This window comes from Abramis brama, assembly GCF_963993115.1.
Source record: "Abramis brama genome assembly, chromosome: 5".
NCBI lineage: Eukaryota > Metazoa > Chordata > Actinopteri > Cypriniformes > Leuciscidae > Abramis > Abramis brama.
Genome location: NC_139967.1, coordinates 34,120,749 through 34,148,278, shown reverse-complemented (window position 1 = coordinate 34,148,278; position 27,530 = coordinate 34,120,749). Strand labels below are relative to the sequence as shown.

The 27,530-nt window shown below is 40.6% G+C and overlaps 1 protein-coding gene across 1 annotated transcript; it reads left to right on the top strand.

Moving 5' to 3' along the window:
* Positions 1-6,057: 6,057 nt before the first annotated feature.
* Positions 6,058-20,160, top strand: LOC311083844 (uncharacterized protein). Its single transcript, XM_084115578.1, has 8 exons — positions 6,058-6,169; positions 6,552-6,667; positions 7,160-7,343; positions 13,637-13,780; positions 13,950-14,083; positions 16,808-17,019; positions 17,229-17,335; positions 18,799-20,160. Exons 4-8 carry the CDS (start codon positions 13,716-13,718, stop codon positions 18,875-18,877), a joined length of 597 nt encoding a protein of 198 aa, XP_083971704.1. The 5' UTR covers positions 6,058-6,169; positions 6,552-6,667; positions 7,160-7,343; positions 13,637-13,715; the 3' UTR covers positions 18,878-20,160.
* Positions 20,161-27,530: the final 7,370 nt, after the last annotated feature.

The following is a 27,530-nucleotide window of genomic DNA, read 5'->3' as shown; positions in this document are numbered from 1 at the left end:
TACGCTAAAGCAATTGAAGTTGTTCTTCATATTTATTAAAACCTTCTCTGAAACATTTTTAGAAATCCCATGGGGCAGACCTATTTCCAGAAAATAATTTAGGTCATCAAGGTTTACTTTGGCCGACTAAAATATTTGGGTAGCTGTCCTTGTTTTACTCTGATATCCTTGTTCCACTCTCTTTGGGGAGCTGGCCTGGGAATTGAAGGACGTGATCATAATCATATGCCATATGACTGTAGACCAAAATGGACTTTATGAGGTGAGGGAATCTCTTTCCCTAGAATAACATTTAAGATGGAACAGGGCAGAGCCTCCACATCAGTCTCATGCACATTTGTCCCATGTGACTGCGCAAGCATTTGCTGGTCATCATATTCAGGGAACCTGAATATAGATAGTGGCATAAATATGAGTGGTTTCTATTGCGTTCATGCACCTCATAAAATATATTCCTATCTATTATGTAACGTTTCAAGGCAAGGCCATTTTAATGTTGCTATCAAAGACCTTGAAATTGATCAAAATGAAATTCTGTCAATGTAAATTTAATTTAATGAGTTTAAAAAGGGAGTAACAGTTTATCCAGCATAGGCATTCTGGGTCACAAGGTCAAGTGTTTGACCAACAATATTTCTCCAAATGTTGTCCCAACTAGCCTAATAAAGCTGTCTGAACATTTTCATATTGAGCATGTCAAGTCAAGTCACCTTTATTTACGTACATAGTGCTTTATACAATACAGATTGTTTCAAAGCAGCTATACAAAAATAACGATTCAATGATATCAACAGAATTCAACTCAGCTCTAAAAAGATAATAGTAAACAGTCATTATTCAGTTGAAATCAGTTCTGTGTTGATTCATTTCGGTTCAATAACTGTGTAAAGTACATCAGTTACGAGATGAGATCAATTCAGCTATGTCATCATCCAGCTAATTTGAGTTCTCATTCAATAATGTCAAAGCAGTCAAATCAGTAATATTGCTGAATGTTAAGCAGCCCAGGCTCATTAGAAAACGTACCTGTGGCAATTTTTTTGCAAAACGCAAAATATGTTGCGCCGTGCACATTTCGCTACAGCTTCAAAGTGAAATGTCCAGTGAGTGGAGCTAAAAACGTGTTTAGTTTTTTTCCTGAACAGATGAACATGAATATGGCAACGTTTTATTACGTTGGGTTTTTACGTATCAGCGTAGTTCTGAATTGAAATGTCTGTAGTTGAGTGGCGCTAACAGCTTAATGCTCCATCATGTTTTAAAATAACGTAGGCTACACCTACACTAAACCCTAAACCTACCCATACCCGATAATATTTACAAAATCAGATGTAACATAAAAACGCAATTGTAACCAAGGCATTTTAGCTTGTTTTTGAACTCTTGTCTTGGAACTATTTTATTGTGACTCATCTTTCACAAGATTCGTACCCTTGCCCTCCTCATCACAAGTACAATTCTGCAACAGCTGAGCTACAGAGCATGCTAAATACATCAGTAAAACCAAACAAATGGAGCTGGTTGTCATTAATGACTCACCTTCATGTCGTTCCAAGCCCGTAAGACCTCCGTTCATCTTCGGAACAAAGTTTAAGATATTTTAGATTTAGTCCGAGAGCTTTCTGTCCCTCCATTGAAAATGTATGTACGGTATACTGTCCATGTCCAGAAAAGGTAGGAAGGAAATGAATAGTGGAATAAAGTCGTTATTTTTGTTGTTTTTTTGCGCACAAAAAGTATTCTCGTCACTTTATAAACTTAAGATTGAGCCACTGTAGTCACTTGGACTACTTTGATGATGTCTGTATTACCTTTTCTGGACATGGACAGTATACCGTACATACATTTTCAATGGAGGGACAGGAAGCTCTCGTAGTAAGTCTAAAATATCTTAAACTGTGTTCCGAAGATGAACGGAGGTCTTACGGGCTTGGAACGACATGAGGGTGAGTCATTAATGACATAATTTTCATTTTTGGGTGAACTAACCCTTTAAAGTGTTCATTTCTGTTAGATACTGCAGTGATATGTACGATATGGTACGTATTTCGCGTTTTGCAAAAATGTTGCCACACGCAGGTACATTTTTCCAATGAGCTTGTGTTAATATTAAGTGTCCCCAACTAAGCAAGCCAGAGGCGACAGTGCAAAGGAACCCAATTCCATCAGGTGACAGAAATGGAGAAAAAAACCTTGGAAGGAACCAGGCTCAGTCAGTGGGCCAGTTCTCATCTGGTCAACAAACGAACGGTTGTGAACGGCTAATGGTTGTGAATTGATTATTTGTTTCAGTTGCCCTGGTAAAGGCCAATCACCAGATTACAGACCCAACAAACACATGCCGACCAATGACAACACATGCCGACAGGGGTCACACTCTTATTTGACAAAACCCGACAAATTGTCTGTCTGCCATTGGTCGCTATCTTTCGGTTCAGTGTGAATTGGTCTTAAGAATGTTTTGGTTGAATGGGACCTTTTGGATATAGCGAACAATCAAATTCAAATTGGAGTACTGAAGAAAGATATTTATTAAAAACCTTAGACTATGGTAGGAAATTTTACATTTACATTTTTATTTAAATGAGTCTATTTATCTTTTTTCTAAGATTTACTTATTAAGATATATCAGTTTGATATGAAGCCCTGAATCTGTTCTTTCTGTATTGGTCTACTCTTCTTTAGCCTACAGTAGGCTTGACGATGGCCTTTTGATTATACTAATAAATTCAACAAATCTCACCAGTTGGTCTGTTTGACAGATTGACTGTGAAAATAGTTGCCTGTTGACATTTCCAGCCTCAGGTCTCTTAGAAGGGCCAGCTGATGATTAATGTCTGGTTGACCTGATGGATGCGCTTGTATAAATCACTCTGTTATTATGACTTATGCGATCAGAGCAGTCGTCTCACAGACTAGCCTGTTTCTTGATACGGTCACTGCCTACTTCCAGTAATATTGTTTAAATCTGACTGTCACAACTCTGAATGTTGCAGCCTACTGTATGCTGAAGGATGTTTCTTCAAGTCAATATGCTCCACTCAATAGGATGCATTCAGATAAATTGGGCTATTTTTTTAAAGCAATCTCAATGTAAAAGTAAATAAATAAAAGCCTCCGTTTTATTTTTTTCTGATTTCATCCAAAAATATGCAATCCTTTTGCAACAAAAATGTGACCTTATCACCAGCTTCTTTATAAAATGTAGATCCAACAATAATAGTGAAGAGAATTCAGGCCCTATTACAGCTGCTCAGGGGGTAAAACAATCCTATTGCAGGGTCTTTTGGCAAGTCTTTGCATAATCTTCTGCCTGAGCTTTGATAGACTGAGACAGCTGCTCTGGTATTTCAGACGTCCCGCTTGGACGTTCCACCAAGACAAATTGCATTAGTCATCATAACATACAGCATCTTTTATAAAGATGCTGTGTTCTGGCATATGCTGTGAGATGCTACATTTTAAACCAGATTTTTACATGCAGAAGTTTTCACCATATGATGGGATGCTGGGAGTCATTTTTAGATTGTTGTTTCAGTTTCTTGGGTGTTCTGGGTGATTACTTGCCCTAATCATTGATATGTTGTCCGTAGATACTGTGGTGCTAGGATCCCTCCTTTTTCCTGGTTGTGGTGTTTTGTTTCTTAATGAATCAGTGTCTTGTAACGATTGTTTGGGTGAATGATTCAGTGACATACTCATAAAGACAGTCACTTGTTTTATTCCTGAATGAATCAGTGTTTTTCATTGAATTAGTTGAATTGATAATTCCGTTTAGTGATTTACTCATAAAGGCAGTCACTTGTCACCCCCTACTTACTGGCTATCTGGAACAAGTAAACAAGGACAAGCGAAGTGATACAAACAGTAAAAATCATATTGCTGTTGAACTGTATCAGTCTTGGTCAAACAAATTTGAGGGCAAGAACCAATTGTTATTTAATGATATACAGATGTTGGGCATTTTATTTTTAGAACTAAACTGGTTTATGATGTCATATTATGGTTCAGAAACCTCATGAGGTGCTAAATTTTTTTATGAGGGCTAAAACTAAATATGAAAGGCAAACACCCCTGTGATCAAAAGAGGATTATCTGTAGTTATTTATACAGTCATGTGCTCTCATTACAGGATTACCCAATAAATGCTACGTCAGGTCTAAGTAACACATTAAATTCTTATGGCTGTCTTCCCCTTTGCTCTTTAATAACATCCTCAAAGAACATCATGAGCTTTTGATTTGCAATAACCATTCTGCTTCTTTGGTGATGCTCTTTCTTGCAATCTTTGAAAGGACAAAACCCTCTTAAAAAACCTTCTTACTCCCTGGTGTGTTCAATATTGAGGATAACCCATTCCGTCTGGATTTAAATTGTTCTGACATTCAGTGTCTTATATAAGACCACCTCTGTTTTTGTTTGTCTCAGAAGCCCCAGTTTTGCTGTGATTCCTTCCAATGGATGTGCTTTTGAGATGTCTCAAATAAACATACATCAAATACACAGGCTGTGTAAGCAAGCGGTACATTCAGTTTTAGTGAATCTCTCAAAGCCAATCACTTAAATAGTAGTCTTGAGAGAGAGAGAGAGAGAGAGAGTGTCATGAAATTGTAAGTTACACATCTCTTGTAAGAAAAGTGTCAACCACATTAGATATGATTATTTTGGAATATAGGCATTGCATTTTTTGATAGTAAACACGATTTATGTGACAGGGTTATTAATGCTGCTCTTTGCTCAAACACCCAAAAGCAGATCTGACAAGCATGCAGGACTAGAAGTTAATGATGGAGTTTACACTCTGGAGAATCACTTTATCATATTTTCAGAAAAAGGCACAATGGGAAAAATATTCCAATCATGTAGATTTCTGATTGAACTAAGATTTAATGGCTTGGATGGATTCATTTTTGAAGCCCACATTTTCTTAGCACACTAGATTGCCTCTTGTTTAGAACCTGTGAGATTTCAGTTTTCACTCATCCTTCAGGCAAAATTATAGTATAACAAACCGCATTCATCTTAGAACAAGCAAACATACAAATTATGCAAAGAATAAGGTAAATTTACAGCTGCCCTGTGTGTCGTATTGCAGTGTGGCTGGGGAATCTGGTTATGCAATGCATTCTAAATACCAAAGGCAATGTTCAGTTGTAAATCAGTTGATTTATATTAGCAATATCATAAATGAGCAACACCATCACAATGGGGTTCTCTTATTGTGTTCATTCCAGTACACTGTGTTTGTCATCTGATACATTGAGATAATCTTTGGACATTCAAGGTGGTGATATACAGCACTGCGTAAAACTGTAAACTTTATTTTTCTGCAGTGAAAGTGCACATATAAACATGTTGTGATCCTGTCAGAACAAAAATTGTCAAATCAACAAATGGCCCAAGGCTCAACAAAACACTGACATTGCGAATTGTGTGCTGTGATTTTGTACTTTATTTTTAGGACACCAAACTACACTACAATTTAAACATTTGGAAGAATATATTTGTACTATTTCCATAAGTTTTAAGGAAAAATTTAAAACATATATTAATGGACCCTCATTTTTCACTGTTGGGTGATATTGAGAGTTAGGTGAGGTTGACTTTGAAAGTAAAATGTTTTGTCTGAGTGATACGATTATATACTTTATATATCATACTTTGTGAACTGTGTGTAATTTAACTTATTTAACTAAATAAAATGTATTTATTGATTTAATTTATCTCTGTGTATTATATCTCTGTGTACTAACCCTAAACCTAAAAAAAGATACTAAGCCAATTTATTGACAGTTATTCCCCAACATATTCCTTATTATTCATTTTTGAGATCTTTCCTTTATTGTGATGCTTTACGGACCCAAAACACTTCCACACACTTTCTGGAACTCATTCTATTTCATAAGACATTTCAGATGACTTGAGTTTTTATGATTACAGACTGTTAAACCACACTGCAAATACGATATGCATCTCAGGGATTTCTCCAGCTCGTCGAAAGGGCAAAATATCATCTGGGGGGGCAATAAAAGGACACCATCTAATCAAGACAACCGTGTACATCTACATATCTACACACTGCCTCACTAAACAACAGACTAACCACATCTTCTGCCTCACTGAGTCAGTGAACAGAAACAGAGGACATGAAGATACTTGATGAACAAGGGTAATTACTTCTCTTTATGAAAGCTGTGATTGGTTATGTAAAGGGATGATTAGGATGATTCTCATGCGGTTGTCTCTGCATGTGGCTAATACTGCTTCTTTGGAAAGCAGTGAATATTATTATATAATTATGATGAATTGTTGCTAATAAAGAAAAAAGATTCATCTGACAATGATTGAAAGTAAACTTATGACCATGGATTATATTGTTGGTTATTTCAAAAATTATATGGTTGTAGTAGGCTATATTTGAATGACAAACTCATATAGGAATCTTTCCCACAAGCAAATGTTATCTATATTATAAAAGTTTATTTTTATATGTTAAGTTACTTGACAACTCTAAAGATCAAAATGTAACATAGGTGTTTTTTCCCTGTCAGACGGACAATCACTGACCTCATGAAGACACCGGGTCGTTCTTTCAGCCCACACAATCCCAGTGTAAATTCATCCAAAATCTCTCCTGAAAAGCAGCTCATGGACACAATGTTCATTGGTAAGGGTCACTACATTATCTAGCGCAAATTTAAATAATTAAATAATAAATCTGTGAAATGACACTGCTGATGGGGAACTAGGGACAGAAAACAACATTTTCTCATTTATTTTACATTGTGCCAAACAGCCCCTGGCACACATTCAAGCTCTAATTTTCTGTCTGCTGTGAAATTCAAAAGTCAGAGCACATTGGCAATCCGTGACTCAATCAAACCCTGTATAAACAGGATTTTGAACATGTAATCAAATGTTTTGATGTAAAATGCAAGACATACTGAGTATTCAGTACTGTTTCTAAGGCACTAATCAAATAAGCCAATTTGTGACCATCTTGTTTCAGGGTGTCGGAACCATACTGGTCCATAATACGTCCATTTGTCAAGTTCATGATGATGTTTGCTATCATTCACAAACACTGAGCTATGAGGGGTAAAAGCAATGACATAAATCTGTGTAGCACATGTATTTTCTCTTGTTTTAATTTTTACAGTTGGTGGTTGGACCCCAACAGCTACGTCATGCGCTGTGGAACGATTTTATCCTCTCTATAATGAATGGAGAACAATGGCGCCAATGCTGAAGCGTTGTGGAGATGTAGCTGTCTGCTCATTGGGTGGAATGATCTTTACTCTAGGTGGACGTGATGACATCACCAGTGTGTGCAGTGTGGAGAAGTAAGAACGTGATAAAAGGCATTCTTTAAATGCGCTTAAAAAGCTTCTGCCTAAAAATCCTAGTTATTCTGATTTTGGAACTCTTTCCTTTGATCTGGGCCCACCATAACCACACTGTGAAGTGCAAAATAATAATTATCATTGAGATAAAAATAAAGGAGGTCAGTGCACATGAGAAGATCTCTTCATTTCCTAAATATCTCCATAGTACATCATTTTAAAGATGGGCAAAGGTGTGCTGGTCATTATGTACTGCAACACAAGGTGTGAAGGTGAGGTATTTTGACTCTTTAATATATCATGACCTATTTTTGGTCAGTATCATTATAAATCTAATAACCTACTTCAGTGTAATTTAGTTTGAACTCAAATCAACCTTCAGAGATTATTGTTTCCACTGCTTGGACAGGATAAGTTTTGTTTTACTCATTATGCTGTCAGTGATGTATTCCATTCACTTTCCATTAAGAAAAAAAAAGAAAAAAAAAGAAGCATTGCTAAGTGCAAAGGGGGCTTTCTGGTTTCCTTTGTGTGTGTGTGTGTGTGTGTGTGTGTGTGTGTGTGTGTGTGTGTGTGTGTGTGTGTGTGTGCGTGTGCGTGTGCGTGTGTACATGTTTTTCTATCCCGATGGGGACTTCAACCTGAATGTACACAGACTCATGGGGACTCGTGTCACAGTGGGGACCTAAATAGAGGTCCCCACGGGTACACAAGCTTATAAATCATACAAAATTAGTTTTTTTGGAAATGTAAAAATGCAGAAAGTTTTCTGTGATGGGTAGGTTTAGGGGTAGGGTTAGTGTAAGGAGATAGAATATACCGTTTGTACAGTATAAAAACCATTAAGTCTATGGAGAGTCCCCACAAAGATAGTGAACCAGACGTGTGTGTGTGCGTGTGTGTGTGTGTGTGTGTGTGTGTGTGTGCAGGGCCGTGCACAGACATTTTAAGGGGCAGTGGCCTAAACCAAAAAAGGGGCACTATTTTGTTTTTTTTTTTGGGGGGGGGGGGGGGGGTGGCACACTAGTGTGCCAAAATTTAGTTACTTTTATTAGATCTGATCAAGAGTACAATAATTTGATTAGACAAGCAGCTAATTCTAAGAACGTGGATATGTTGTACACAGGGCTGGACTGGGGCAAAAAAATAAAATAAATCGGCCCTGGCATTTTGGCCCAGACTGGCCCACTATATGATCATAAACAGCACCCATCTTTGCACGCCCTTAAATATATGCATACCAACTCCAATTCCTTAAAACCACTAATGCCATGTAATGAGTGAGTATATGAACAAGTGAGAGTTAACAGATGAAATAAGTAAAAATTTGACATTTATTAATACTAGTGATGAATCCTAAAACAAGCTATAAGCTGCACTGGCATAGCAATACCAGTGTTTCTCACAGGATTTTTGGTAAAACTGTGGTGGGACCTCTGTCCTTCTAGGGGGGGTTGGGGGCATGCCCCCCCTGTAAGAAAATTTTGTGCATTTTAATGTTAAATTCATCAATCTGGTGCACTTTGAGAGTTCAAAATTAAAAGCTCCAACCCATATTCAGTGTGCAAATTAAACAAAGAAAAATTCAAACCTATTTTAGTGGTAAAACATAATAATAGTTATAATATTAATCCAATGACAGTAATAGCCATATTTTGTAAAACAATAAAGGAAACTTTCATAATTAGTTTTGTACCAATTTCTATACTTGAAAGAGATAAGCACATGATATTTTATTTTGACGCAAACTGCTTCAAGCTTTTATTTTGGCGGAAAACATGGTTTACAAACGCCTCTCATTAGATTTCTAGTGAATTGCGGTAATCGTCAACTATGCAGATGTGCTAAATAATCTGTAACTGGGTTATGGGTTCCTACACTCATGACATAGCCAAAGTGTTTTGAAAGTAGTTCTGCTTTAATACCGCAGGCTCTACACTCTCTCGTCTCTCTCCTGATCCTCCTCACTATCATCATCTGCCACTGGAGCTGTGAAGGTCAGAAAATATACACTACCATTCAAAAGTTTGGGGTCAGTAAGATTTTTAATGTTTTTAAAAGAAGTATCTTCTGCTCACCAAGGCTGCATTTATTTGATTAAAAATGCAAACAAAAACAGTAATATTCTGAAATATTATTCCAATTTAAAACAGCTGTTTTCTATGTGAATATACAGTAATGCTGTTCTTTTGAACTTTCTATTTATCAAAGAATTTTGAAAAAAAAAATGTACACAACTGTTTTCAACATTGATAATAATAATGATTTTTTCTTGAGCATCAAATCATCATATTAGAGTGATTTCTGAAGGATCATGTGACACTGAAGACTGGAGTAATGATGCTGAACATTCAGCTTTGATCACAGGAATAAATTACAATTTAAAATATATTAAAATAGAAAACAGTCATTTTAAATTGTCATAATATTTCACAATATTACTGTTTGTTTTTTATCAAATAATGCAGCCTTGGTGAGCAGAAGATAGGCTACTTCTTTTAAAAACATTAAAAAATCTTACTGACCCCAAACTTTTGAACGGTAGTGTCTATTTTGACACATTTTACAGTGTCTGCTTCAAGGGCCTGTTTCCATTTTTTCAAGCTGTTTTTCTGCACATTCCTTCCGTTTCTTCTCCATCTCGCTGACTATTTTGACAGATACACACTGACACTGCTGCACTCTCGCTCACTCGTTTAAAGATGTGATTGGCCCAGCCCAGTGTCAATCAAGAAAATAACCAATGGGCCGCTGATCTACGTGTTTCATGGGCTGGTCTGTCAGAAAAAAAAAAAAAAAAAACCTAACGCTGACTTTTTCTGACCAATGCATTACACTGGCACAAACCCGGCACCGCCAATTAAAGGCAGGGTAGGTAGAAATGGTCTAAAAATTTTATTTTTCAAATTTGTTTAAACTTTATGTACATATCAATACATAATTAAAATGTAAGTACTCTGAAAAAGAAAGTATCAAAATCGAGTGTCTGTAGACCTCTCACGACTGTTTTAAAGACATCTCATTATTTCCATTCACTCCACCCCCTCATTTCTGTGCTTCTTCCAAAGCCACGTCCCCAAAACACATGAACGCGCGACTCCGACCGCTGAGCTAGAGGACGCATTATTTACCTGAGACAAGCGGAGGGGAAGGGGCATTTTTTTGCCTGGTTTGCCTTCACTAACTGCATATGCCGGTACTGTAAATTTAGATTGCTCTTTCTCTGCCATTGTTTTGGTATTCCTAGGTTCAGTGCCTTCTTCTTCTTCTTCGATAGATTTTATTGGCAGCTTGCAAACATAGTGCATTACCGCCATCTACTGGACGGAGGTGTGATCAGGTTCCGTGCCTCTCGCACTCCTCAAATCAAACGGTCGCGCGCAAGTGGGTAGGTGCTGTGTGGCAAAAGGGTGGTTGCCATGGTTGCGAGAGAGTGACAGTCGCCTAAGCCAATCCTTTGATTCGTCCCGAATCGAAATAATGAGCTGTGTTTAATACAGATTAAACGGTCTAGAGTCACTTGATTTTTATACTCTTTTTTTCAGAGTTCTTACATTTTAATTATGTATTGATATATATAGAAAGTTTTAACAAATTTGGATCTTTAATTTTTAATAAATCCTACCTACCCTGCCTTTAAGCAAAACAAAACAAAACAAAATGAATGGGCCGCCGATGTACAAATTTTATAGGCCGTTAAAAAGAAAAAGAAAAAATAATAAGCCTAATAATTTTTATGAGTATGAGATGTATCGGCCCATGAGTATGAGATGTGTTGGCCCAAAAAGCACGTCGGCCCACCGGGAAAGTGCGCGGTATGCCCGATGGCCAGTCCAGCCCTGGTTGATATAAATCAAAGAAAGAGCCAGAAGCCAGAAGACCAAGAGCAAAACATTACCGACATAAATACAACAAAAACAAATTACTAATTTCGCAGATTCAACCACTGTCTTGCATAGCCTACCTGTTAATGCGACAGCTTTCGTGAACTGTCGTATACTGTGAATGATGCTGCGGAGCGAGCGGGAAAACCTGGAGCGGATTAGCGGAATCAGCGGAATGCTTTGAGCGGAGCGGTGGGGATGGGGAAGAGGGGCACCTCAGTCGATGAGGGCATAGGGGCAGTGGCTCTAGCCACCGGGCCACCCCCCTGTGCACGGCCCTGTGTGTGTGTGTGTGTGTGTGTGTGTGTGGGTGTGGGTGTGTGTGTGTGTGTGAACAAGATTGGCTATACTTTTGTAGGCAAATTTTTTTTCTTTTTTACTCACAAATATAATGAAATATCAAAAATAGATTTGTGAAGACATTTGTAGTGGCCATCGCTATTTGAAAACCTTATAAATCAGGCAAAATAAGTTTTGCTTCAAATTGGCATATCACCCGGTTTCTGTAAGGCTTGTTAAAGGAATAATTCACCCAAAAATGAAAATTTCTGTTTACTCACTCTCCTGTCATTCCAAACCCGCACAAAACTTCGGAACACAAATGAAGACATTTTATATATTCTCTCATTATTTTGTCCATCCATTTAAAGTTCACGCAAGCAAAAATGTAATGCTTTAAAAAGTAAAAAAAAACACAAAAAAACAGAGAAGACTTCCTAAAAGTAATCCAAATGAATGGAATGGTTTGATCCAAGTCTTTTGTAGAGACACTGTCACTTTATTTGATAAACTGATTTAATTTACATCTTCCATTTACTTATGAAAACAACATGAGGGTGAGTATGAATTTTTATTATGGGGTGGATTATCTCTTTAAGGTTTGGGGTTAGCAAAAAATCATCACATCTGTATGTAAACCATTACATGAGATAATATAATATAATATAATATAATATAATATAATATAATATAATATAATATAATATAATATAATATAATATAATATAACTAATAAAGTGTATATATATGTGTGTGTGTGTGTGTATTAGAGTAGGAATTGGATGAGGAGCGGTGAGATTGTCCTGACATGGAGATGGGATTCAATTAGCAACCTGAAGCCAAAAGCTGAGCAATGCCACCAACAAGTGTCTTCATTAAAAACACACACACACACACACAAACATTATTAAAATGGTTTAAACATGCTGATTTCCCCAGCAACCACACAGACACACGAGACCATCGTGCATATGGCTTGATGAGTGAATGATCAAATTACGTGTTAATGACATCCTGCACTTTTCCTTTATAAAGTTCATCTTCCTCTTTCTCACAGCACAGCAGCTCTGAGGACAGATTCATTTGTCAGATACAGATTCTGCAGTCAATTTATATTATGAATAATCAATTCAATTATATCATTCAGTCTGTATTAAAGAGATAGTTCACCCAAAAATTAAAATTTTGTCAATAATTACTCATACTCGTGTCGTTCCAAACCCAAAAGAATTTCTTTCATCTTTGGAACACAAATTAAGATTTTTTTTTATGAAATCTGAGAGATTTCTATCTTTCCATTGACAGCTATGCAACCACCAGTTTGACGCTTCAAAAAGTTCATAAAAAAATCATAAAAAAATCATAAAACGAATCCATATAAATTGAGCGGTTTAGTCTAAATTTTCTGTAGAGACTCGGCCGCTTTATGAACAGATTTAATTTAGGCTTTTATTCACATATAAACATTGATCAGCAAACATAAACAGAAGCTCAACCGAACCTGCTTGACGCGTGAGAACAAACCTCATTGGTTCTTGCGGAAGCTCAAACATGCTGCGTAACACAAGAATGAACCTCATTGGTTCTCGCACGTCAAGCGAACATGCTTGAGCTTCTGTTTACCACAACTGATGTGTGATTTGATGAATATTTATATGTGAATTAAAGCCTAAATTAAATCTATTCATCATATAAAGCTATTGAGTCTCTTCAGAAAATGTTGAACTAAACCGTTAAATTTGTATGGATTAGTTTTACGATCGTATGAACCTTTTGAAGTGCCAAAGTGTCAGTTGTGTGAACTGTCAATGGAGGGACAGAAATCTCTCAGATTTCATCAAAACGATCTTCATTTATGTTACAAAGATGAACGAAATATGTATTACAGGTTTGAAACGACATGATTGTGAGTTATTAATTAAATAATTCCCTTTAAAGTAGGGTTTTTTTTTATTTTGTTTTTTACTTATAAGCTTTTGCTAATTGACCTCTAGCTATGACTTGATGCCATTGCAATGCAAAACAGTCCCTTTCTTCTCTATAGTGTGACTCATTTCACACTCAGCAACACCAGAAATATGTTTAAATAGAATGGTTAAACCTCCTCGTGGCATTTTAATTCTTCACCAGGTATGATCCAAACACGAATCTGTGGAGCAGAGAGGTGGCATCCCTCAGCAGCCCCCGCAGTGGTGTGTGTGTGGTGTAGATGGATGGGCTCATGTATGCCCTGGGGGGATTTGATGGAACAGTCTGTACCAACATCGTAGAGAGGTAGGCTACTTTACAGATGCCACATGTAGACATGGCATCAGGCAACAGTTCTGAATAACTGTTATAAAACATACCATTTTTGATATTTTGTCTCATATGATCATATGGAGTATATGACATTGGTTTCCTCTTTATTATCTTTTTGGACAAATCTAATTATTTTATTGAGGTATGATCCTGTGAAGGACACTTGGACCAAAATGGCTCCAATGCTCCAGCATCGCTCTGGGGCGTCTGCGGCGGTACTGGATGGGTTCTTATATGTCATGGGAGGAACTGATGGAGACATTCCATTGAATTCAGGTCAGAAGTGAGAATTAATGTTTACTACAACCCAGGCTCATTGGAAAAATGTGCTTGTAGAGTAATTTCTGCAAGTAAAATGAACGTGAACCTGGCAACTTTTTATTACGTTGGTTGTTGTATGTATCACAGCAGTTTGGAAATTAAATATCCAGTAAGTGGCTCAATAAAGTTATATAGTGTTTGAAAATAATGAAAATAATAATAACCTAACCAGTGTAGTGTTAGCATTGATGAAAGTGTTCATCAACACTCAAGTTCAAGTGTGTTAGAGATGAAATGCATTTTCTAAGCAACTATGCCATATTAGTTTGCTTCTACGCTTCTATGCTTCTTGTCATAGAGCTCTTTTACCATGACTCAAGTTTCACTGTACTCGTACGCGAGCGTTCTGCGTGGCAAGCACAATGTTGTACCAGGAGCTATCGAGCAAGATTACTATGTGAGAAATGCTATACGTGTGGAGCTGGTTATGTGATGCAAATGTCAAAAAGTATTAGTTTACAAATCATGGACTATGGTAAAAGTGTTTTTGAGGTCATAACACAGTATTGTGCAAATAATTGTGCAATAACAATTCTTTATCAATTGATAATCTGAAGAAATAAACGTTATTGGTGTTTTAATATTATTTAGGCTGGAAACTGAAGTGAATTGTAGGTATGTTTTTGTATAAATGTAGGTAGAGCCATGTTTTTACAATGAGCCTATGTTGGTTTACTATCCATATTGTCTAATTTTTAAAACAACGATTGTGTCCTGACGTTCAATACATGCACTTCTAATCAGTGCATGTCTAATCAGTCTTCAGTCTAATCGACCAAATATTTTGAAGATTGAGCAGCGAGCTCATTGGCTACTGATAAGGCAGGAACCAATCAGCTGTGCCCTATAGAGAATGATGTGATATCAGGCAGATATCAAAATGAGAGCCTTTTTCTGATTGTTTTAAAAAGCATGCTATTTAGTTGGAGGACAGGACTTGGCAAGACTGGATTTGGGAAATGTATATACTTGCTAAATGAAAAACACTACATGTTGTCACTCTGCACTTAATAATAACAGGCCAGCATTTGTTGATGTTTTTACATCAGTAGTGACCCAAATGCCTCTAATGCCTCTCATTGAGTACCCAGAAAAACGCTATATAAATGTAACAAATTATATTATTATTATTATTTTATAAATTATGCCAGCTCGCCTCGCAGACATTTACACAAACTCAAAAAAATGGTCATAGCAATAAATATATATCCAGAACAAGGGAAAATAGAAGTGTCATACTTGAATGTATTAATGCCTATTTCTGTCTGTGAGAAGTGAGGGTCAAGAAAACTCCCACAACCTTTCCCTGGATTTACTTGTCAGTGCACTGGGAACAATTACAAGCTGTTCAGTGAGGAAAAAAACAGACAAGTGCAAATAAATAAAATAAAAGTAAATATTGTACAGAACAGAAATAAAGATTTAAATTTGTAGATAAATATACAGAGGGTAAACATTATGTGCTGCATTATACACTGCATTAAATATGAATTATTACTGGAACATTTGCTGGAACATCTTTAAAAGTGTGCTTTTTAAAAGTTTTAAAAATAATAATACAAATCTACTCCTAAAGTAATGAATAGTACATTTGTCAAATATGTTGTAGTGTACAATATGATCACATCGGTGGCCTAGAAAACATAATGTGGGTCACCATGTTGACCAGCCAAGTAGTATTATTTTAATTTTAAATAGTAATATGTTCTACTTGTTTTGCTTATGATATTGCTATAAAGGATACAATGATCAAAATATTTTCCATTTGTGCAACACTTCACTTATTCATATATGTGGCAGTATAAAGACTAATGTGGCCATCAAAACATCACTTAAATGAATAATTCACCCTAACATGTTATAGCTGCTCTTTTATACAATAAAATAATAATCACCATGTCTTGGACAATCTGCTAAGTGTCATACAGGTTTGGAACAACATGAGTCAAAGTCATCACCCTCTTAATTTATCTGAAACTTATTCAAATACATGAGGTAGTTCATACAAAAAATTAAATCAGTTTGGTTATCCCCCAAATCAAAGTCAGTGTGGAGTAACCAATATATGGAAACAACCAGCTTTGACATTCTGCTAAATACCTTCTGTTATTTCTACAAAAGAAATAGGAATGGCATGAGGGAGAGTAAAGGCCAAAATATACTCACGGCAAAGTTCTTTTTCATTCTTCGCTTAGGTCAAAAAAGAAGTTCGAAATACCTGAGCAGCTTTATACTCTTAGCAAACATCTGCTATAAAGCTGCTCTCCAGTGTGTGCATGTTTTTACTCACAGATGTCTGACCTTGACGGACTGAACAGAAGAAATTAACCGAAGAAGATTTCTACCTCAAAAAATGCAGAGCCTCAGAGCCACACCTATTATATAATCGCCACAGACCAATGGTAGTACGAAGGTGTTTACCAGCCAGAGCAAACTTTTGCAGAAAGTTCACTTTGTCAAGCTGTTTCGAAATCCTAAAACTCCAAACGGAATTGAAGAATGAACTGGTATGACGTCATTTTGAACAAAATCAGGCCAAAACTACGTTAATTTGAAGTTCCTTTAATGGTGACAGAATTTTTTTTTTGGACTGAACTATCCCTTTAATAATAAAGTATTTAGCACACCTTCAAATGTCAGGTATACTCATAACAGACCAGTCTGTATTTTCCTCACCAGTTGAGCGCTTTAACCCGTTGGAAGGAACATGGCGTCTGTGTCCTCCTATGCGGTCTGCCAGAGAGCAGCCTGGTTGTACGGTATACTTGCGGCGGATCTATGTGGCAGGCGGCAGAGATGAACTACATTTGGAGCTCAGCACGGCAGAGAAGTTTGACATTGACAACCTCAAGTGGACCCCGGTCAAACACATGAGACATAAGCGTTTTAACGTAAGACTATTTTCCTCTTTTCTTCAGTGCCTATTGACTTTTTAGTACACACCTACTGACACACCTATTTAAATTTTTTTGACTGAAGTACACCGCAGCAAAACTGACACTCTATTCACAATATATTCTTGCCTCATGGCTGACAGAGTAAAGTGAGTTTATAGTTCTAAATGTTTCGTTCCATCTCTTGTCATGTTGGCATTGTGTAGGTTTCACTGGCAGTGTTTGATGGGACGCTGCTGGCAGTCGGAGGCTCAGATGGGATATCTACTCTTACATCAGTTGAGGCTTATAACCCTGACTCAAACACTTGGAGGTGTGAACTATATTTCTGTTATGACAACTTGAGTGTTTAGCATGGTAATGGACATGACAGTGTTGATATGTTTGGTCTTGGCGGAATAGATCTGGTATGGTGGTATGGTGCACATGGCTTAACACTAGTGGGCTATGTTATTTGTGCCTGAACCTGCTTTGCCGAATGGCTTAATGCTACTGGGCTATGCTATTTGTGTCTGGGCCTGCTTTGCTGAATGGCTTAATGATAGTGGACTATGTTATGTCTGCCTGAGCCAATATGGCTCAAACGTACCTAATTAGAATGTGCACTATGTGTGGCTTTAACAAATGATATCATGTTGCAGGCTGATGGAGATGAGAAAAGAAACCTCCAACAACCACCTGAGTTGTCAAAACAATCTATTCTTCTATTTGTGTATGTGGAAGTCGTTTGGACCAATAGATATACGGAAAAACGGAGCGTGACTCTGACACTGCGTGCAGCTAAAATGCTGTATAAACATGATAACGTAATCGCTGCTGCTTTTGTGCTTTGTAATTTATTCCTGCATCAAATACAAAATTGTAAAACATAATGCTTGGTTTTTAACCTTGTGCAACTTCTACAGCAAATGCTGACCAAGTATTTGAAGATTGAGCAGCGAGCTCATTGGCTACTGATAAAGCAGGAACCAATCAGCTGTGCCCTATAGATAATGATGTGAAATCAGGCAGATTTAAAGGGTTATTCCACCCAAAAATGAAATTTCTGTCATTAATTATTCACCCTCATGTCGTTACAAACCCATAAGACCTTCGTTCATCTTCGCAACACAAATGAAGATATTTTTGATGAAATCCGAGAGCCTTCTGTTCCCTCCATAGACAGCAACGTTATTGCAACTTTCTAAGGTAGTAGAGACATCATTAAAATAGTCCATGTGACAGTGGTTCAAATGTAATGTTATGAAGCGACAAGAATACTTTTTGTGTGCAAACACCCCCCCCCCCCAAAAAAAAATTGTATTAAACAATCTCTTTTCTTCCACATAATTCTCCTACGCTGTTTACGTAGTAAACACACTGCAGCGCTTCAAGGTTCTACGCCAGAACACAAAAAAACACAAACGTTTTTTTGTCACTTCATTACATTACATTTGAACCACTGTAGTCACATGGACTATTTTAATGATGTCTCTACTACCTTTCTGGGCCTTGAAAGTTTTCTCGAAAGATCAGAAAGCTCTCGGATTTCATCAAAAATATCTCAATTTGTGTTCTGAAGATGAACGAAGGTATTACGGGGTTGGAACAACATGAGGGTTAGTAAATAAATTTCATTTTTGGGTGAACTATCCCTTTAAGCACCCATCAGCCTGCACCATGGAGTTTCATGACAGAACTTTGTATTCTTACACATCCATCAAGTCTTCTATTCAAAACATAAAGGACTATATCTCTTTGTTTTGGTAATGCGTTTTCTATTTCTTCTCTTGACAGACACTTTGGATGTATGAAGACTAAACACACAGGGGCTGGGGTTGTCTTGCTAAAAAGACACAACAAGGACTTGCTCTAAATTTGTGCATTCATAAAAGTCTATTTGATATATCTGTGACAGCAGTAAAATGCGTTATCATTGAGTTTTATGGTTAGTGGAGCTAATATGTCAGGTTATAGAGGTGAGTAATGAAATGAGTAAGCAGAAAAATAATTTAATTTCAAACATGAGAGAAACCATCCATTACATTAGATGGGTCTCTCTGGGAAGGTTTTATTTACAGACATAACGTTTGGAATGAAAAATCAGTGCACACTTATTTAAGTGCCTTGTTATGGACACTTACTAATGGACAGTCCCTCTGGAGCAATCTGGAGTTACAAGCATTGGTTAATGGCACTTTAATAAAAGGAGATCTTAGTACTTCTCCATTTCAGGCCTTTGGGTTTCCATCCCATATCACAATAGTACAACAACCATCTTATCTAGGTTCAACATCTCCCTCATGTAAGAACTAGACACAACTTTTGACAAAGCACAAAGCTTTTAAGCATAAGATTGTGTAAAAATATTAAAGCTGTTCTGTTAAAAATGTTCTCTGACTCATGAAAGTGTTTGGAAAAAACACATTGTTCATACAAATTATGTGAGAACACATTTTCTGTAACTATTTTTGAATTGAAAGTAATTTTGATATTTTTGGGATGTCATAAATGTCTATATTGCACAACTGTCTCAAATACTTTGAGAATTTTCAAATAGAATTCTATAAATCCTATGCACGTTTGGCATAATCTTTCCATATTAATTCTTATAATAATGAAAGCAATGAATCAGCTTGGTTATCCACCAAATCAAAGTCAGTGTTGAGTGTCTAATATATTCGAGAGACATTTTGTTGTCGTGACACATTCTGACAATATAACCCATTTAAACCCTTATGACTGTGTGTCAAGGAAAAAAATAAACATTTTTAACTAATGTTTATACACACATTCAAGTGTGTACTAGTCAATGTACATTCAAGGTCCAAGCAAGAAAGTATTTCCACTTTTTATTTGATGGTTACACCACTCAACATTCTTCAAATCAATTTTTGTTATAAACATTGTTCACAAATATTTAAAAAGCAACATCAATACAAAGATAAAATTTCAATGAACTTTGCGCCCCTTTAAAGACAATAGCCTTATGTCTTGAACCTTGTAAGGATGCTATTATTGGCTACTTTTTATTACCTTATCAGTTTATTGAAAATAAATAAATATTGTATTGTCTTTTAATTTGTATTATTCGTTTTACATGAATATGTCTATGGCCATTTTAATGTCATTGTGTTAATAAAGAATTACTTTGATTGTTAAAGATGCACTTTAATTCTGCTTGAATGATTTTTATTAAATTAATTGCATCTAAAAGTGAATGGTGTGGTGCATATGGGTCAATGACGTGACGGGTCATTTTTTTGTCCAAAGGCCTTAATAATAATAAAAAACAAAGATATTACATCAAAAGTATGTATGGTAGTACAACTTGATCTCTTTTATTGAATCCAAAAGGTTTTAAGTATATTTTACTACATATAAAGGTATTTTAAAGATTATGAAGTGTCAAAAAGTCATTCGGTTTAACCGTCCAAAGGCCAATACAGCCATTTCATTTGTGATTAAAATATCTTAAAATGTAATACTGTCACGATGTAGTTTTGTGTCCTGTCATGTTTAGTGGTTCCCTGTTTGTCTATTAGTCATCCCAGGTGTTTCTGATTAACCACACCCCCTTGTTATCTTGTTTAGCTTGTTTGTCTGTGTATATATACCTCTGTGCTTCAGTTGTTGGGTGTCGGTCGTTGAAGTTGTTTGCTGTTCTTTGTATCCGTTCCTGAGTTCCTTGTTCTGAGTTCTGCTGTTCACCCTGTTTGTTTTCATTAAATTTAGTACTTGCATTTGGATTCTCTGTGCTGTATTCCTGCCTCAGCGTAACAGAACGACCGACCAAAATTATGAATCCAGCAGTACGGATCTCGCCTGATCATAACAGATTAATTCGGGAGTTCGCTGGACAGATCGCAGCCTTGGCCCTGGAGAGCTTCGATCTGTTCCAGTACACATGGGGTTTTGTTCCTCTCGCTGTCTCTTGCTCTCTGGGAGACGAGGCTATTAAGATGTGTTACCGGCTGGGGGCTAAGGAGGTTGACCCGAGGGAGCTCCCCGATCTCTTCGGTCTGGATTGGAGAGAGCTTCCTCCCGTGGCACGCTAGGTCAACACCTGATCTTCACGTCCCGTCCAGCACAGAGCCTTCACCGCTGGTCCCGTCCAGCACAGAGCCTTCACCGCTGGTCCCGTCCAGAACAGAGCCTTCACCGCTGGTCCCGTCCAGCACAGCGCCTTCACCGCTGGTCCCGTCCAGCTCAAAGCCCTCTTCGCCGCTGGTCCTGCCCAGTTCAGAGCCCTCTTCGCCGCTGGTCCCGCCCAGCTCAAAGACGCTTCACGTCACGTCTGCCGATCCAGAGATTGTTCACGTCGCTTCTGCTGATCCAGAGACTGTTCACGTCACTTCTGCCGAGCCAGAGACTGTTCATGTCACTTCTGCTGATCCAGAGACTGTTCATGTCGCTTCTGCTGATCCAGAGACTGTTCACGTCGCTTCTGCTGATCCAGAGACTGTTCACGTCGCTTCTGCTGATCCAGAGACTGTTCACGTCGCTTCTGCTGATCCAGAGACTGTTCACGTCGCTTCTGCTGATCCAGAGACTGTTCACGTCGCTTCTGCTGATCCAGAGACTGTTCACATCGCTTCTGCTGATCCAGAGACTGTTCACGTCACTTCCGCCGATCCAGAGCTTCACGCCAGTCCAGCCGAGCCTGCACTTCACGCCAGCCCAGAGTCTTCTTCGCTGCTGGTCCTGCCCAGCTCAGAGCCCTCTTCGCCGCGGGTCCTGCCCAGTTCAGAGCCCTCTTCGCCGCTGGTCCTGCCCAGTTCAGAGCCCTCTTCGCCGCTGGTCCTGCCCAGCTCAGAGCCCTCTTCGCCGCTGGTCCTGCCCAGCTCAAGGCCCTCTTCGCCGCTGGTCCTGCCCAGTTCAAAGCCCTCTTCATCGCTGGTCCAGGACTCTTTACCGAGGAGCCTCCCCAAGAAAATTTTGGGGGGGGGCAATACACCTCTGGACCAGCCCGATCCGCCAGGGCCGCCAGAAGGGTCGTCTCCGCCGTGGCCGCCAGAAGGGTCGTCTCCGCCGTGGCCGCCTGAAGGGTCGTCTCCGCCGTGGCCGCCAGAAGGGTCGTCTCCGCCGTGGCCGCCTGAAGGGTCGTCTCCGCCGTGGCCGCCAGAAGGGTCGTCTCCGCCGTGGCCGCCAGAAGGGTCGTCTCCGCCGTGGCCGCCTGAAGGGTCGTCTCCGCCGTGGCCGCCTGAAGGGTCGTCTCCGCCGTGGCCGCCTGAAGGGTCGTCTCCGCCGTGGCCGCCTGAAGGGTCGTCTCCGCCGTGGCCGCCAGAAGGGTCGTCTCCGCCGTGGCCGCCAGAAGGGTCGTCTCCGCCGTGGCCGCCTGAAGGGTCGTCTCCGCCGTGGCCGCCTGAGGGGTCGTCTCCGCCGTGGCCGCCTGAGGGGTCGTCTCCGCCGTGGCCGCCTGAGGGGTCGTCTCCGCCGTGGCCGCCTGAGGGGTCGTCTCCGCCGTGGCCGCCTGAAGGGTCGTCTCCGCCGTGGCCGCCAGAGGGGTCGTCTCCGCCCGGGTCGCCAGAGGGGTCGTCTCCGCCCGGGTCGCCTGCACAGCCTGCTCCACCCTGGTCTCTCGTCCTGTCGCAGTCTCCAGGCCCCCTTCCGTTCCACGGGCCTGGCCCTCCATCCCGCCCCCCAGGTCCGCCTCCGCTCCACCACCCTCCTGAACTATTGTTTTTTGTTTTGAGGGGCGTCAGGAGCCGCCCATAGGGGGGGGGCTATGTCACGATGTAGTTTTGTGTCCTGTCATGTTTAGTGGTTCCCTGTTTGTCTATTAGTCATCCCAGGTGTTTCTGATTAACCACACCCCCTTGTTATCTTGTTTAGCTTGTTTGTCTGTGTATATATACCTCTGTGCTTCAGTTGTTGGGTGTCGGTCGTTGAAGTTGTTTGCTGTTCTTTGTATCCGTTCCTGAGTTCCTTGTTCTGAGTTCTGCTGTTCACCCTGTTTGTTTTCATTAAATTTAGTACTTGCATTTGGATTCTCTGTGCTGTATTCCTGCCTCAGCGTAACAAATACATTTATATATTTTTTTATTCTGGCATGATTTTATAACACTATATATCAACATAGTGCAAAATGGTATTAATATTATGTGTAGAAGTCATTTCTTTGTTAAGAGAAAGAATGTCCGTAAAAATTAATTTAATTGATGTCATTCGGAGTAACCAATATAAAGGCACCATTTTGGATAAAGTCATGCGGTCAATATCATGTGACAGGATGTGATATCATTCAGAAACGTGCAAAGGACCACACAGTCTTGAAGCAAAGTAACTAACTCACTCTTAACTATTTAAAAAGTTCAAGTTTTCACTTGCTTATAAGCATGCATGTCCCGAAATATCAGGTCATTCGGTACAACCGCTATAAAACATGGAAAATGTTGTAATATTTTAAAAACTTGTACTAAATATAAAATGCTTGATTGTCTTTTTGCTAGCCAGCTAACTAGCTAGCTAGTTAGATATCAGCCTGTTAGCATTGTTTGAAAATATTGTCATTCTAAAATCAATTACTTGTTCTCTATGGTTCCTACGAAACCTCCCTATACGTGGTTTAGATTACTAGAATCACACATATCCCAATTTCTCTGGAAGAATAAACCCTCTCGAATCAGCCTGAAAACTCTACAGAAAACTAAAGACAGGGGTGGACTAGACTTACCTAACTTCCATCATTACTTCTTAGCAAATAAGTTACAGTATATTTCTAAATGGCTCAAACCTGGAGGGGCGTGATTGGGAGGAACGGCCCCCCTGATCTGAACCCGAGTGGTGTTCTGTTATTGGACTTCTGTGCCAGTTACAGCTTGTCCATAACGAACACCATGTTCAAGCATAAGGGTGTCCATCAGTGCACATGGCACCAGGACACCCTAGGCCGGAGGTCGATGATCGACTTTGTGGTCGTTTCATCCGACCTCCGGCCGTATGTCTTGGACACTCGGGTGAAGAGAGGGGCGGAGCTGTCAACTGATCACCACCTGGTGGTGAGTTGGATCCGATGGCAGGGGAGGAAGCTGGACAGACTCGGCAGACCCAAACGTACTGTGAGGGTCTGTTGGGAACGTTTGGCCGAATCTCCTGTCAGAGAGATCTTCAACTGCCACCTCCGGCAGAGGTTCGACCAGATCCCGAGGGAGTCTGGAGATATTGAGTCCGAGTGGACCATGTTCTCCACCTCCATTGTCAACGCGGCCACTCGGAGCTGTGGCCGTAAGGTCTCCGGTGCCTGTCGAGGCGGCAATCCCCGAACCCGGTGGTGGACACCGGAAGTAAGGGATGCCGTCAAGCTGAAGAAGGAGTCCTATCGGGCCTGGCTGGCTTGTGGGACTCCTGAGGCAGCTGATGGGTACCGACGGGCCAAGCGGACTGCAGCCCGGGTGGTTGTGGAGGCAAAAACTCGGGCCTGGGAGGAGTTCGGTGAGGCCATGGAGAAGGACTATCGGTCGGCCTCGAAGAGATTCTGGCAAACCGTCCAGCGCCTCAGGAGGGGGAAGCAGTGCCCTACCAACGCTGTTTACAGTGGAGGTGGGCAGCTGTTGACCTCGACTGGGGATATCACCGGACGGTGGAAGGAATACTTCGAGGATCTCCTCAATCCCGCCGTCACGTCTTCCATTGAGGAAGCAGAGGCTGAGGGCTCGGAGGCGGACTCGTCCATCACCCAAGCTGAAGTCACCGAGGTAGTCAAGAAACTCCTCGGTGGCAAGGCACCGGGGGTGGATGAGATCCGCCCTGAGTACCTCAAGTCTCTGGATGTTGTGGGGCTGTCTTGGCTGACATGCCTCTGCAGCATCGCGTGGCGGTCGGGGACAGTGCCTTTGGACTGGCAGACCGGGGTGGTGGTCCCTCTTTTCAAGAAGGGGGACCGGAGGGTGTGCTCCAACTATGGGGGATCACACTTCTCAGCCTCCCTGGGAAAGTCTATGCCAGGGTACTGGAGAGGAGAATCCGGCCGATAGTAGAACCTCGGATTCAGGAGGAACAGTGTGGTTTTCGTCCCGGTCGTGGAACACTGGACCAGCTCTATACCCTCTACAGGGTGCTGGAGGGCTCATGGGAGTTTGCCCAACCAATCCACATGTGCTTTGTGGATTTGGAGAAGGCATTCGACTGTGTCCCTCGCGACATCTTGTGGAGGGTGCTCTGGGAGTATGGGGTTCGGGGCCCTTTGCTAAGGGCTATCCGGTCCCTGTACGACCGGAGCAGGAGCTTGGTTCGCATTGCCGGCAGTAAGTCAGACTTGTTCCCGGTGCATGTTGGACTCCGGCAGGGCTGCCCTTTGTCGTCGGTTCTGTTCATAATTTTTATGGACAGAATTTCTAGGCGCAGCCAGGGGCCGGAGGGGGTCAGGTTTGGGGACCACACAATTTCATCTCTGCTCTTTGCGGATGATGTTGTCGTGCTGGCCTCATCAAACCAGGACCTCCAGCATGCACTGGGACGGTTTGCAGCCGAGTGTGAAGCAGCTGGGATGAGAATCAGCACCTCCAAATCCGAGGCCATGGTTCTCAGTCGGAAAAGGGTGGTTTGCCCGCTTCAGGTTGGTGGAGAGCTCCTGCCTCAAGTGGAGGAGTTCGAGTATCTTGGGGTCTTGTTCACGAGTGAGGGAAGGATGGAACGGGAGATTGACAGGCGGATCGGTGCAGCTTCTGCAGTAATGCGGTCCCTGTACCGGTCTGTCGTGGTGAAGAAGGAGCTGAGCCGCAAGGCGAAGCTCTCAATTTACCGGTCAATCTACGTTCCTACTCTCACCTATGGTCATGAGCTGTGGGTCATGACTGAAAGGACAAGATCCCGGATACAAGCGGCCGAAATGAGCTTTCTCCGCAGGGTGGCTGGGCGATCCCTTAGAGATAGGGTGAGTAGCTCGGTCACTCGGGAGGAGCTCAGAGTAGAGCCGCTGCTCCTCCACATCGAGAGGGGTCAGTTGAGGTGGCTCGGGCATCTTTTCCGGATGCCTCCTGGACGCCTTCCCGGGAAGGTGTTCCGGGCATGTCCCACCGGGAGGAGACCCCGGGGAAGACTATGTCTCCCGGCTGGCCTGGGAACGCCTCGGTGTCCCCCCGGAAGAGCTGGAGGAAGTGTCTAGGGAGAGGGAAGTCTGGGCATCCCTGCTTAGACTGCTGCCCCCGCGACCCGGTCCCAGATAAGCGGTAGAAGATGGATGGATGGATGGATGGCTCAAACCTAGTGCATTAGATGAAACATGGATGGATATAGAGCAAGCACTATGCGACAACCTGGAAATTTCTAACCTGCCGTTTTTTAGCTCAAATATTAAGTCTCATAAGTGCTTTAAGAGCATTAACATCAGCACTTGTTTGACAGCCTGGTGGGAATTTCTTAAAAAAAAAAAACTCTGTAGGCTCACCCCTATATGGAATAATCCTGATATCATACTAAACAAAAATATGATTAATTTTATCCAATGGAAAAACAAAGGAATTAAACACTTAGAGCATTTAATCCATAACAGTAATTTTTTACCTTTTCAAACACTCACCTCACAGTACGGGATAAGTAATAACAGATATCTAGAATATCAACAACTCAAATCAGTAATAAGTAAAAAATTCCCCCTTAAGCAAACAAACCTGGAACTCCCACCAAGTTTTACAGAATTCAGGAGCCTTGGTACTCCAAAGCTACTATCGAAAATATATAGATTCATTTCTAAAATAGAAGATACAATTTCCTTACCAATTGCAAAATGGGAGTCAGATCTATCACTGAATCCCACCAATCAGTTCTGGTCAGAAATAATACTAAACAACTTTAATATGACTGACAGCTTAAATCTACAACTTATACAATACAAAATCCTCCATAGAACTTATTACACAGGACAAAGGATGTTCAAGATGGGTTTTAATCAATCAAATATTTGCACGCAGTGCACAAGTAACACAGCAGACGATTACATACATGCCTTGTGGCTCTGTACACCAGTCCAAAGATTCTGGACTAAGGTTTGCAAGGACTTATCAATATGGCTTAAGTGTAATATACCTACTTGCCCAAAACTATGTATATTAGGTGATCTAAATGATATTAATATGGAGATCGACAAAGCACACATGGTCCTCACCACACTATCTGTCGCAAAGAAAACTATCCTCTTGAATTGGAAAACTAAAAATAATCTTAGCATTAACCAGTATAGAAATCTCCTGTCGGATCATATCAGTCTGGAGTCCATGTTTGCCTTTAACAAACTTCAATCAGCTGACTTCAATTCTCTCTGGGCCCCGCTGATTAGTTACGTCACTTAGTGGGAGGGAAGGGATATGCGTTCCGCCCTACTGGGGGCTATGGGGGTCTGCGGTCCCAGATCAGCGGCCTGCAGTCAGCACAATCCCGTTACCAGTCTGTGTCCCAGCTCAGCGGCCTGCAGTCAGCCTAATCCCGTTACCAGTCTGTGTCCCAGCCCAGCAGTCTGCAGTCAGCACAAGCCCGTTACCAGTCTGTGGACCAGCCCAGTGATCTGCAGTCAGCACAAACCAGCTCTCAGT